We start from the raw sequence: 12879 nt of genomic DNA, 5'->3' as shown, positions 1-12879 counted from the left end.
CGGGCGGAGATCAGGTCTGTGGGTGGGACTGTGGGCGGGAACAGCGAGACGGCGGGCGGGCAGGTGGGCGGAGACCACATCTGGGGCGTGGCAGTGGGCGGGGTCGTAGTCAAGAGGAGGTGTGGTGGGCGGAGACCAATTCCAGGGGCAGGAGTGTGGCTGGAATAGGCTTGGTGGGCGGGGCGGTGGGAGGAAATCAGCTCCAGGGGCGGGGCTGGAGGCGGGGCTGGAGGCGGGGCTTTACGTGTATCCCTAGACTGCACTAGTAGCAGGATGAACATGAAACTACAGTCCTTTCTCCACGTTCACACAGGCTCACACAATTCTAAAGAACGTGTCCATATTTAGGGCTTGCAATTTTTTGTGCATGTTTGCTGTCTTAATTTCTTTAAAAATGGATTATATGTGCACATTGCTCTACAACTTGCCTTATTGATCTAACGCTATTTTTAAGAATTTTGGCGGGACAGGGAGGGTACTAGGTCATAGATACACATATAGGAAAACTTTAAAAAGCGATACAAAGTCAGTAAAACATCCTCATTGCCAGCATTGTCTCCCAGTCCTTTGTCCAGAGATAAACATCCTTTCCTCCTCTATTCTTTTAGATATAGGTGTATATGTATGCATATGTATATGCTCAAGCCCAAGAGGGATGTCGGCAAGCAACAACTGAAACTGACAAACTGTCCCATGCATCTGGATCTACGGAAAGGAGATTTAAAAAAAATTTTTTTTATTGTTATGTTAATCCCCATACATTACATCATTAGTTTTAGATGTAGTGTTCCATGATTCATTGTTTGGGCATAACACCCAGTGCTCCATGCAGAACGTGCCCTCCTCAATACCCATCACCAGGCTAACCCATCCTCCCACCCTCCTCCCCTCTAGAACCCTGTTTGTTTTTCAGAGTCCATCGTCTCTCATGGTTCGTCTACCCCTCCGATTTCCCCCCCTTCATTCTTCCCCTCCTGCTACCTTCTTCTTCTTTTTTTTTTGTCTTAACATATATTGCATTATTTGTTTCAGAGGTACAGATCTGAGATTCAACAGTCTTGCGGAAAGGAGATTTAAATTCCTGGTGGAGAGGGACAAACCGTGATGAATTGATAGAAAGAATTTACATTTAAAAGGTCAAAAGAAAAAATGAGAAAGAAAATGTATTCATAATATCCTACCTGGCATATCAACAGATAAGATTCATATGTCATAAAGTGCTAAATATTTATGTAATAAAACAATAGACATTGACTTTTGGTTTATCCCAATTCATTAAATAATTATATTGGATAAGGGAACTTATGTTTTAAGATATGTAAGAGAACTACATGCTATTTTTCAGAAATACAGAATTACAGAATTTAGAAATACAGAAGTACAATTTACTATAAAGAAGTTGTTTCTGGGAGTCAGAAAAGAGTGAGGAGGACAGCTTTTCATTATAAGGTTTTAAGTATTATTTAAGATATAGGTATAAAGACAGACCCACACACATGCATACATGCACAGAAGCCTGAATTTATATTCCAAAGGGATCATCAAACTGTAAGAAGAATTTATAAAAGTGACTCACTTTGCAACAACAGAATATATTTTGAAAACTTCAGTCTTCTAACATTAAAAAAAGCTATAATCATCCTTGTGGAAAAATGAATAGAGCATTAATCTCCAATGTACATGATGATAAGCATTTTATGCACATCACTCCTGAGTATTTTCACAGCAAATCTACAAGGAAGATGCTATTATCTATCTCCATTTTACAGATGAGGGAATTGATAGCAACATATTGTTAAAATTTTCATATTTCATAGAAATTCTCAATAGATATTGTCTTATTTTAAAATACCTTATTGAATTCTCTTTTCATTAATAAAATAATATGCACTATTCTAACAAGTAAGCAAAGAGTATGTAAAAAATGATTTAATAAAACTACAGTTTTTTTGGATATAGTTAAGTATAGCAACCACTTTATTATTTTTCTGCTCTCTGCCTCACATCTAGGAAGATACTTCCTATCCTAAAGGTTTACTAGAAAGCTGTACTAAATATTCAAGAATTAGGAAATCCCCATATCATATGCAAACTTCCTGAACACACACAAAATGCCATTATGGAAAAATATTTGATAAAAAAATCTTAAATTATTAATGAACTGGTATCCACACAAATCACAATTAGGCAAGATTTATCTATGGAGAGGCAAATATTTAAACTTTAGAAATTTAGAAAGGTAATATATTACATTAGCTAATGTATATAAGAAATTTTTTTTCAGTCTCACTGAGTGCCAGGAAAACATTTGAGAAAATGCACTGCAGCAGTATTTACAATAGCCAAGAGATGGAAACAGCTTAAATATACATTGTTGGATGAAAAAATAAAGAAAATGTGCTGTGTTCATACAACGGAATATTATTCAGAGAAGGAAATCCTGTCATATGCTACAACATGTGTGAACCTTGAGGGCATCATGCTAAGTGAAATGAACCAGTCACAAAATGACAAATACCGCATGATTCCACTTATATGAGGACTCTAAAGTAGTCAAACTCATAGAAACAAAGTAAAACGGTGGGTGCCAAGGGCTGGGGGTAGGGTGGGTGGGGAGTTTTTCGGTGTGTGTAGAGCTTCAGTCATGTGGGATGAGAGGGGGTGGTTCTGAGGATCTGTTGCATGACAATGTGCATGTGGTTAATAATATTGTAATGTACACTTGGCAACTGTTGTCAGGATGAGTTTTATGTTATGTGCCTTTTTTCCATAATAAAAATATTTTGAGAAATATAATATCAATTTCTAATATAGAACTCACAGAATAGAAAGACCTTCCTTAATTTGGAAAACATTAAAAGGGCATTAAAACCTGTAGGAGTTTCCTGGGGCTGTCATAACAAAGTATTGCAGACTAGGTGGCTTGAACAACAGAAATTTATTTTCTCACAGTTTGGAGGCTAGAATTCTGAGGTCAGTGTGTAAGCAGAGTTGGTCCCTTTTGAGGATCACGAGGGAAGAATCTGTCTTAGGCCTCTCTTCTCAGATTGTAGATAGTTGTCTTCTCCCTGTGTCTTCACCTGGTCTTCCTTCTGTCCACATCTCACCCAAATTTCCTCTCCTTATAAAGATACAAGTCATTTGGATTAGGGTCTGCTCTGTTGACCCCATTTAAACTTAATTACTTCTATAAAGACCTTATCTTCAAATACAGTCACATTCTGAGATACTGGGAGTTAGGGCTTCAACATAGGAATTGTGGAGAGAGGGGGTGGTGCACATTTCAGCCCATAACAATCACTAATGGTTAAGGACTGGAACAACTTCCAATCTATATGAGACAAGGACAAGGATAACTGCAGCATCATTAGTGTTCCTAATGACAAAATCATCTGCCCAGGAAATCCTGCAGGTCCTACTCCAATTTGATTTCTATTTTATTTATTTTTATTTTTTTAGAGAGAGTGCACAAGTGGGGGGAGGGGCAGAGATTGAGGGAGAGAGAGAATCTCAAGCAACTCCCTGCTGAGCACAGAGCCCCACACAAGGCTCAATCTCACGACCCTGAGATCATGACCTGAGCCCAAATCAAGAGTTGGATGCTCAATCAGACTGAGTCACCCAGGCACCCCATCACAATTTGATTTATAATCAGTAAGCTCATCATGGTGACTGCATACAAGACCAATACGTAAGAAGCTTTTTATATCTGAGGATAACACACTGAAAATGTAATAGATAAAAAGAACTCCTTTATTAGATCAACAAAACATGAAAAATATGAAGCAAAAACTTAAGAAATACTCAAATAGGAAAAAAAAAAAAAAAGAAAGAAAGAAATACCCAAATAGTAAAGGAAAAAAAACGTAGCTCCCAGTTTGGGACAAGATGGTATAGACTCACTTTTCCCTGTTTCTCCCTGCTAAACATAATATAAAGCCTTGGAAACAATTCAACAAATAATTGTATGAAGACTAAAAGATGGAAAGAGGAAGGTGGACTGGCTAAGGACCTCAGCACTTGAGGAATGCATTACACAGTAAGAAGTTTCTTACATTTTATTAAAATTTTCCATTTACCCAATTCTGATCACCAGAGATGCCTGCAACTTGGAATCACCAACAGACCCAGGCAAAATAAAAGTCCTTAGACAAGCATGTTCTCTCTGGCTAAAGGGTCAGGTCATGGAAAACTCAGCAGGACAGAAACATTTTTTACCATACCCACCCTACCCCACCCAAACTCTGTGCTGTCAGTGAGAACTGAGTGGGGAGTATAGACACCTATTTCCTACCATCAGCATCAGGCAGCCCAGGCGGGCATTTTTTACCTGCTGACTTGGTCTCTATTGATGCCCTGATTCAGCAACAGCAAATGCCCAGGAAGACATTTTTCTGTCCCACCAGCAGCATCAACAAAGTGGAAGCCAGACACCTAGACTCTTGCCACCCTGGGCAACAGCAAGCATCCCAGGTGGGTGCTTTCCTATTCCACTGCAGCATCAGTGGACACAGAGCTGGGAGTCTGTTTCTTTGTCTCCCACTGGTGTGGTAGAAGATAGTTGGATCAGTATCAGGGGAGAATGAGTAGGAAGTGTGGTCATTCACACCCCCCGCCCCTGCACCAAGTGGCATCAGCAGGCAACAAAGGGTTGCATTCCCTTTCCCAGCTAGAATATTGTCAGTGCAGATGGAATGAGAGTCTGAACTTCCATTGCCTTCCAGTGGTGGCACGTGGCATCCCTTATTCTCTGAATTAAAGACAGAGAGAAGATCTTGGAGAGGAAGGAACTGGAGAAAGAACATGCCAAAAGTAGATTTCAGATCAGAGTAAATTACTAGGGACAAGGGAATTACTTGATAATAAAAGAATCACTCCACCAAGAAGACAGGGATTACAACAGAGAATCAAAATATGTGAATCAAAAACTGATATATCATCAGTTGTACTCTATAAAAAAAGATACCACATTGTACAACCTAAATATGTACAATTTTTGCTTGTCAATCATATCTTAATAAAGCTGGAAAAAAGAAAGAAATGTATCAAAACAAGATGGTTTTATTGATGATAGATGATGGCTATATGCTAGAACAAACAAGTATAGCAAAACATTATAATGGTAAAATCTATGTGGTGAGTATACAGGCATTCACTGTAAAGTTCTTTCAATTGCTGTATTCTTGAAAATGTTCATAATAAAATCAAAATCTAAAAAAAAGTACTAATATAACTGGAAGGAAAAATAGAGGGATCCAAAATTATAATTGGGGACTTCAACACCCTCCTCAGAAATTTATGGCACTATTAGACAAAAAGTCAACAAAGATATAGAAGAACTGAACAATGTCATTAAATATCAGTATCCAATTAACATTTGTAGAACACTCAATTGACATTTATAGGACACTACATCCAACAACAGCCGATACACATTCTTATCAAGTTCCCATGGAACATCCACCAAGATAGAACACATACTGGGTCGTAAAACAAATGTCAACAAATTGAAATAAATTGAAATCATACCAGGTATAGTCTCCAGCCATAATAAAACCATCCTTAAATCAACAACATAAAGATAACAAGAGAGTCTCCAAATAACTGGAAATTAATCAGCCCATTTATAAGTAATTTATGGTTCAATAGGCACTCTCAAATGAAATTCTAAAAAAGATGAAATTACATCAACATGGATGGAACTGGGGGGTATTATGCTGAGTGAAATAAGTCAATCAGAGAAACACAATTATCATACGGTTTTACTCATACATGGAACATAAGGAATAGTGCAGAGGAAATTAGGGGAAGGGAGGGAAAACTGAATGGGAAGAAATCATTGAGGGAGACAAGCCATATGAGACTCTTGACTCCAGGAAACAAACTGAGGGCTGTGGAAAAGGAGGTGGGTGGGGGGATGGGGTAACTGGATGATGGGAATTAAAGAGAGCAGGTGATATGATGAGCACTACATGTTATATTCAACTAATGAATCATTGAACATTATATCAAAAACTAACGATGTACTATACCTTGGCTAATTGAATTTAAATTAAAAAAAAGATGAAAATAGCACAACATATCAAAATTTGTGGCATGCAGATAATGCAGTGCCTAGAGGGGAATTTATAGCACTAAATGCTTACATTAGAAAAGAAGAAATGTCTGAAATCATTAATCTAAGTTCCCACCTCAAGAAATTTTAGAAAGAAGAGGAAAATAAACTCAAAGCAATCAGAAGTAGCGCTCACTTTGGCAGCGCATATGCTCAAAGCAATCAGAAGTAAGGTAATAATGACAATAATAACGTCAATAAATTCTAAAACAAATACAATAGATAATATGAAAAAAATGATAAAACATTAAAAAGGAAATAAAATCCATGATTAAATAAAAATAAACTGTATTTATCAATGGTTTATAATATTGTAAAGAATTCATTTTCACCCCAAATATTTGATTCAATGTAATAAAGTTAGAATAGAACCATAATGTAATTTTTAGATGAAGATGTTGATTCTCAAATTCACAAGGAAGTGAAATTTTTCTTTTTTCTTAAAGATTTATTTATTTATTTTTGAGAGAGAGACAGCGAGAGAGGGCACATGCATATGGGTTGGGGAGGGGCCGAGGGAGAGAAACTTTAAGAAGACTCTCTGCTGAGCTCAGAGCCCCACACGGGGCTTGAGGTGGGGCTCTATCCCAGGACCCCGAGATCATGACCTGAGCCAAAATCAAGAGTTGGATGCTTAACTGACTGAGCCACCCAGGCACCCTGGAAGTGAAAATTTTCAAAGAAAAATAATAACTTTTTTGCCGGCGGGGGGGAATGAACAACAAGGGAGGATATGGAAAAAGTAATATACCACAACATTCTCTAAAGTTTGTTATGGGAGGAAAACCCCCAACAAATTGAAGAGGGATATGGAGGTTCCAGAAACAGCCCCTTGTATATATGGAAGTTTAGTATTTGATAAATTTAACATTTCAAGTAAGTTGGAAAATGATTATTTAAAATTGAGGAGAATCTATCACATCTTTTAAAATTTGGCTAATGTCTGCATTCAGAGAAAGTTTTAAAGCTAAAATTTAAATTTAAAAACTTTTCTAAAATAGTTCAAATACAACATGGAAAAAGCATGTATAACTTAGAAATTTTACCCAAATATGAATCTTTGTACTGTCAGTTGATGAAACAAAACACAGAAGGTACAAAAGAGTGGTCTGAAAAGTTCTTAGTTAGGGAATGAGTTTTCTGGGATAGAGGAGTGGTTGAAGCAATAGAGGACATACTTACTGTGTATTCAGTGGTGGAAGACGTGGCTAGATAGAGTAGCAAATCCTCAAGGATAGCATTAATCTGAGATGGAACCCCAACGGTGAGTCTTGATCGCTGAGGGTAGGTGTAGACAGGGACTCTTAAAAAGAGAGGGGGTAATCCCTTGATAAACAGAGGTAAAACAATTTTGATTGTTTTCTAATATCTGAATGAATAAATGTATAATTTTATGTATCTGAGTGGTTTATTGTTCCAAAGCCTAAACACGTGATGAGACTTAAGAGATAAAACCTGAATGCCTATTTCCCCTGGGACACATTTAAATCCGAAAAACTCTTAAAGAGTAACTGGGGAGGAGGCTTCAGGGGTCTGCTTAGACAACACCACAGGAGGAAATGTGGACCCCCAGTTCTGCTCCCAAGATCCAGCACAGAGGAGCATCTGCATAGATCTCCAGCCAGAGAGGGAACAAGATGACACCTTGAGGTTTGGGATGTGGGTAGAGGTCCTTGGTACCAGAACTTACATTTCCATCCTGCTAGCCATGAGCTGCGCTATGGACATGACAGATTGCCAGGTTTCCCACACCTAACAACTTGCTCCTGCCCAGGAAGACACCCCTCCTCATTTCCTGCCTTATCCCCCCACCACACACAGGAAGGGGTAAAGGGTGTGGGGCTGCCCTGGTGGGATCACAGTTGTGGCCTGGCCTGGACTGACCTGTCCTGGGCTGCCTTGTGTTACCTTAGGGTACCCTGTGCCGAATGGCCAGAGGTGTTAGAAATAAGGGCTGAGCCAGTGTCTACAGCGACTGATAAAGTTCTCACTCTTGGCTCTCCTGAGGCCAGAGCCTTGGAAAGTGGGAAATGACGGGACCACATACAGGTTACTCTGTTGAGCATCTCTGGTCAAGTGAACTGGATGAGGGGCTGTCTCTAGAATGTGGGTGCCTGGTGACCAGAATTCTGTTGGGTTCTGTCACCAAGGAAATGAGGTTGCTTCTTCAAGATTCCATTTCCTGGGCCCCTTCCTTCACTGAAACCTACCCAAAGCCTCCACTAGACCATTGACTGCTTATCCTACTTGGCTGTGTTATCTCCATAACTGTACACAAATATCCACCACAGCTCGCCACACCACACGCTGGGAATGTAACCAGGGTCCCAGCTTGGAGGGGACAGAGCTGAGTTCAGTCCTCTTTTTTTCTCTGTCAGTTCCCCGTCCTGGAAAAGCCTTTGCGCCACTGGGAGCCTCTCCACTCTCCCAACCTGCACATTGGGGTTCATGCTAGTAACTACTTCCTTTTGACATCACCAGGTGTACATGAGATTATATCTGTAACACCTGTGGGTTGGTGACACAGGTATATGATGAATAAACTCAGAAATGAGAATTACAGGAAGGGGACATAGCACAGAATACCACTCAAAATAGGCCTGGGTTCCAGCTCTATCATTTACTAGATATTTGACCTTGGGCAAGTTACTTACCTTGTCTGTGCCTCAGTTTCTCCATCTGTCATTGGCATAATAACAAGAATACCTACTTTGTAAGGTCATGGAGAGTTATTAAAGGAGTTAATGTTTGAAAAATGCTTGGAACACCTAACATACCTGAAGTGCTGTATCTGTACATTATAAATAAAATTTATAAATTCGTCTGGCACTGACTTTGTAAACTCCAGAGGGCAAGAACTAGTGCCTTAATGTATGTAGAAAGTACTCCATAACAAAGGATGGATATATGAACGAAAAACATTTATGAATGCATTACCTATGTTACGCACATCCTCCTGATATTCCCAAGCAAACTCACACCCAAACATACCTGCTCCATCTGACATCCTCTTCTCTGATTCTATCCAGGAATCACTGGGGCTTCTTGGACTCTGCTGACCCTGCACACTATAGATTCTCTTTTCTGTGTCAGCAAATCTTAGTTCTTGTCCAATCCCAGGGCTTGCACCTCAATCCTTCTCTTCACCTGGGAGAGAAAGGTCACCCCCAGAGCTTGGCACACACACACACAGAGCATGAACCTTGGAGAAAATATTTCCTTGGCCTGTAGCAGGTAGAAGAATGCAGTGGCAGAGTGGGATGTTGGGGAAAATCCTCCAGGTGTTGTCAGAGGGGATTTGCCAGCAACAACCTGTCTGGTTGGTGGGCCTTGGTGGTTAAGTAGTTGGGAGGGCTGCCATGTTTCAGAAGTCCTAGCGTAATATGATCAATATTATGGCCGTGCAATTAGAGTCACCTAATTAATCCAATCTCATCTGTTCCCTGACTGACTCACAAATCCAATAGTGATTTGACAATGATAATATTTGTGTTCTATCCTCTCAATTTCATTTATTGGCTAGAGTGATTGTTATTTACATTTACTGTGTATTTTTAAAATGACCCTCCCTGGAAGAGTTTCCCAAACAAATTGAATTTATAATAGAAGCCGATGATGGGCAACCCACAAAATATTTTTATGCATAGTCTCTGGTTTGGCTCTCCCTAAATGGTAAATTATATGGACTTCTGACTTCTCTCTTGAGATCAAGTCCAGTTTGGACTCTGTGGGAGTGCAACCTCATGGCGTTTGAGAAGTAATGGTGGTACTCTGGGACATCTACCGTGTGTGTGAGTGTGTGTGTGTGTGTGTGTGTGTGTGTGTGTGTGTACATGCTGCATCTTGCTATGGGGTGGAGGTAGACTCCTCTCCTTGGGAAAATTTTTCCCAGACATTTTGCTCTGGGCTTTATTTTTACACACGGCTTGATCAGTGCTGTCAATAGGACCACTAAGCACTCTATAATATGGAATTTTTAAAATTTAGTAGCTGCCTTTAAAAAGATAAAAACAAACATATGAAATGAATTTTAGTAATATATTTTAAAACATTATAACCAAGATATTTTTACCTGTGCATGCAATCAATGTAAAAATTAATAGAGACAGTTTACATTTTTTTTGTGTGCTGCATATCAGAAATCCAGCACTTTCCACTTACAACACAGTCTCATTTTGTAAGTTGAATTTTGTCGGATGTATCTGCTTTGTATTTAGATTGTACACTATTCACAGATGTAAAATAGGGTTCACATATCTAAGTTGTTGCAAACATATCTGTAAGTTTTCCACTTAAAGATCTTGTCATATGAATACTGAAAAGTTCCTACTGGGTCTAGTAACAAAGGAGTCATTGTGACCTTATCAAGGAAGCACCCACAGAATGGTGAGGGCAGATGGAAGAGTGGGGTGGTCTGAGGAGGTGCTTGAAGATGAGGCCCCAGAGGCACAGGATGTAGATGACTTTTTCTCAGTGATCCACAACGAAAGGGAAGGAGTGGAAAGAACCATTTCTCTGTGAAATATCAGGCAAGTTAAGGGATCTTGGATATGTATGCAGTAAAAAGTAGGGAAGCTTTGTGAAAAGCCAAGGAATAAATATGCCAACACATAAAAAATCAAGTAAAATTTCCAGGCATTATGGATGTTTTGCAGTGGATGCAGATGATTTTGGATTTATAGTGGTACCAAAGACTAGCAGTAGCTATGGCATGGTGGATAATGAGGGTCTTCCAGATTTGAAATTTTACAAGGCAGATATGATAAGTGTTAAGGAATTCTGAATTATTCCAAGGGAATTATTGAGATCATAGACCATGGAATCCAGGATTGGTAGGAATAGGAGAGAAAGTAAGGTGAGGATATGGTGATCTGGCATCACTTCCAATCTTGAGGGACAGGTAACTGTTGTATAAGTGTTTGAGTGAAAACTGAAAATCAGGAATTTGTGGTGGGTGAATATGTTTTCTGAATTATTTTTTACCATGACATTGTTGGTTGATGTAAATGTCTGGGATATGGGAGTGAGTTGCTAAGAACAGGGCAGATGATAATTTCACTATTGGTTTAAGTTCTGAAAGCCAAGTGGTCAACAGGTCGACCAAATGAATAGTCACCTAACACAGAAGGATGGTGGGGCTGAAGATTTAGAAAAAGACTGGGCACTGTGTGTCCAGGGGTAGAGGGGAAGACCGGGAATTGTATGGTTGAGAGTGACAAGGACAAGTGAGAATAAATCATAAAAGAGAGGATCTTACAAGATGGTGAAGGAGAAATGATCTGGAGTAGGTCCTGAATTTTGACCTTGAACTTTCTGGTTTTGATCCAAGTCTATTTGATGACATCCCAGGACACAGGTCAGATCTATCCCCAGAGGTAGAGAAGGAAGGTGGAAGTACAAGATAACCGATACCATGCTCCTAAGAAGACAACCTTTTAAACCATTTTAAACCAATTTTAAACCAATCTCATGATTTATTTTTATAGGGTAAAAGCAAAAGAAGTATGATGGTCAAGACTCCACAGAGGAAGCAACATGATTGTGGAAACCAATCCAAACCAAAGTCTTGCTTAAGTGTCTCGATCCCTTTGAGGATGTCCAGTTACATATTCAAGAGGCCAGTTACTAGAATTACATCCCATCCTGGTAATGAGGTCAGATGCCATCACTGGGAGGAAACCCTGGACAAGCCCCAACAGGTGTGCTGGCAGAAGAGGCTACAAGGTCTCCAGGCCTGTAGCAGCACAGGGGAGCCATTAAGCACTTTGGATCTTGCCAAAGCCTTGCAAAAACTTGAACCTAGGTGCACAGGTGAATATCTGCCAGGTGTTCTTGCAGGTAGTCTGAACTCCAGCCCCATGCCCATCCCTGCTGGGTCTTCAGGAGTTGATCTGGGTATCCCACAGCTCCTGTGCAAACAATTTCTGGTGACTGAGGAAGATATCAGGAAACAGGAAAGGAAAGTGAAGACAGCAAGAGAAAGGTTGGCCACAGCACTGGCTGTAGACACACTTGCTAGAGAGGCAGAGATAATGAGGGGCCAAGAAGGACAGCCTGAAAAACACCATGAAAAAAAGAGAAGCTAGGGCAGATGAAATGGCGCAGGGCACTTTATTAATGTCTCTCTGCAGTGTCCATGGTGTCTTCGTGCTCTGAGCCCTCAAAACTTTAATATGTACCAGTACTTTTCTTGTATTAAATTATTTTGTGTGACATAGACAATAGAGACAGTGATCTTTTTCAACTGCAAGATTGGGTTTCAGGCGAGAAGAGAAAAGAGATCTTTCCTCTCCATGAGGTACTGTTATCTTCCCTAACTTTGTATGTTATTTGTATTTTAAAGTCAACAGAGAGTGATCAAAGTCATGCGATTATTTAGTGTTCTGCCCTCACAGTCAGGGTAAAACATGCCTGGTCGAAATGGACTGTTGTTTTAGTGTTAATATTCCAACAGAATCCAACATATTTTTTTTAATGTTCTCAAAGAAGATACCTGTTTGTAGGTCTCTATTTTTCTGTTCTTTGTTGCATGTTAATTCAGAGTTCAGTACAAGGAAATACCAGACTTCTCACTTTTTTTTTTAAAGATTTTATTTATTTATTTGAGAGAGAGAATGAGATAGAGAGAGCATGAGAGGGGGGAGGGTCAGAGGGAGAAGCAGACTCCCTGCTGAACAGGGAGCAGACTTCTCACTTTTTAAAATATCTCTATATGTTGGAAATTTGATTCATGAAAACTGATGTGCCATTTTGGGGATCATGAT

General features: G+C 39.6%; 1 protein-coding gene across 1 annotated transcript; it reads left to right on the top strand.

Moving 5' to 3' along the window:
* The first annotated feature begins 11622 nt into the window (after positions 1-11622).
* On the top strand, positions 11623-12201 carry MBD3L1 (methyl-CpG binding domain protein 3 like 1). The gene has a single exon (XM_034997574.1). The coding sequence runs from the start codon at positions 11623-11625 to the stop codon at positions 12199-12201; it is 579 nt and encodes a 192-aa protein (XP_034853465.1).
* The last annotated feature ends 678 nt before the right edge of the window (positions 12202-12879 follow it).

This window comes from Mirounga leonina, unplaced genomic scaffold, assembly GCF_011800145.1.
Source record: "Mirounga leonina isolate KUSES-001 unplaced genomic scaffold, KU_Mleo_1.0 Mir_94, whole genome shotgun sequence".
In the NCBI taxonomy this organism is placed as follows: Eukaryota; Metazoa; Chordata; class Mammalia; order Carnivora; family Phocidae; genus Mirounga; species Mirounga leonina.
The sequence above is the reverse complement of the archived record's forward strand: the minus strand, read 5'-3'. Positions and strand labels throughout refer to the sequence as shown.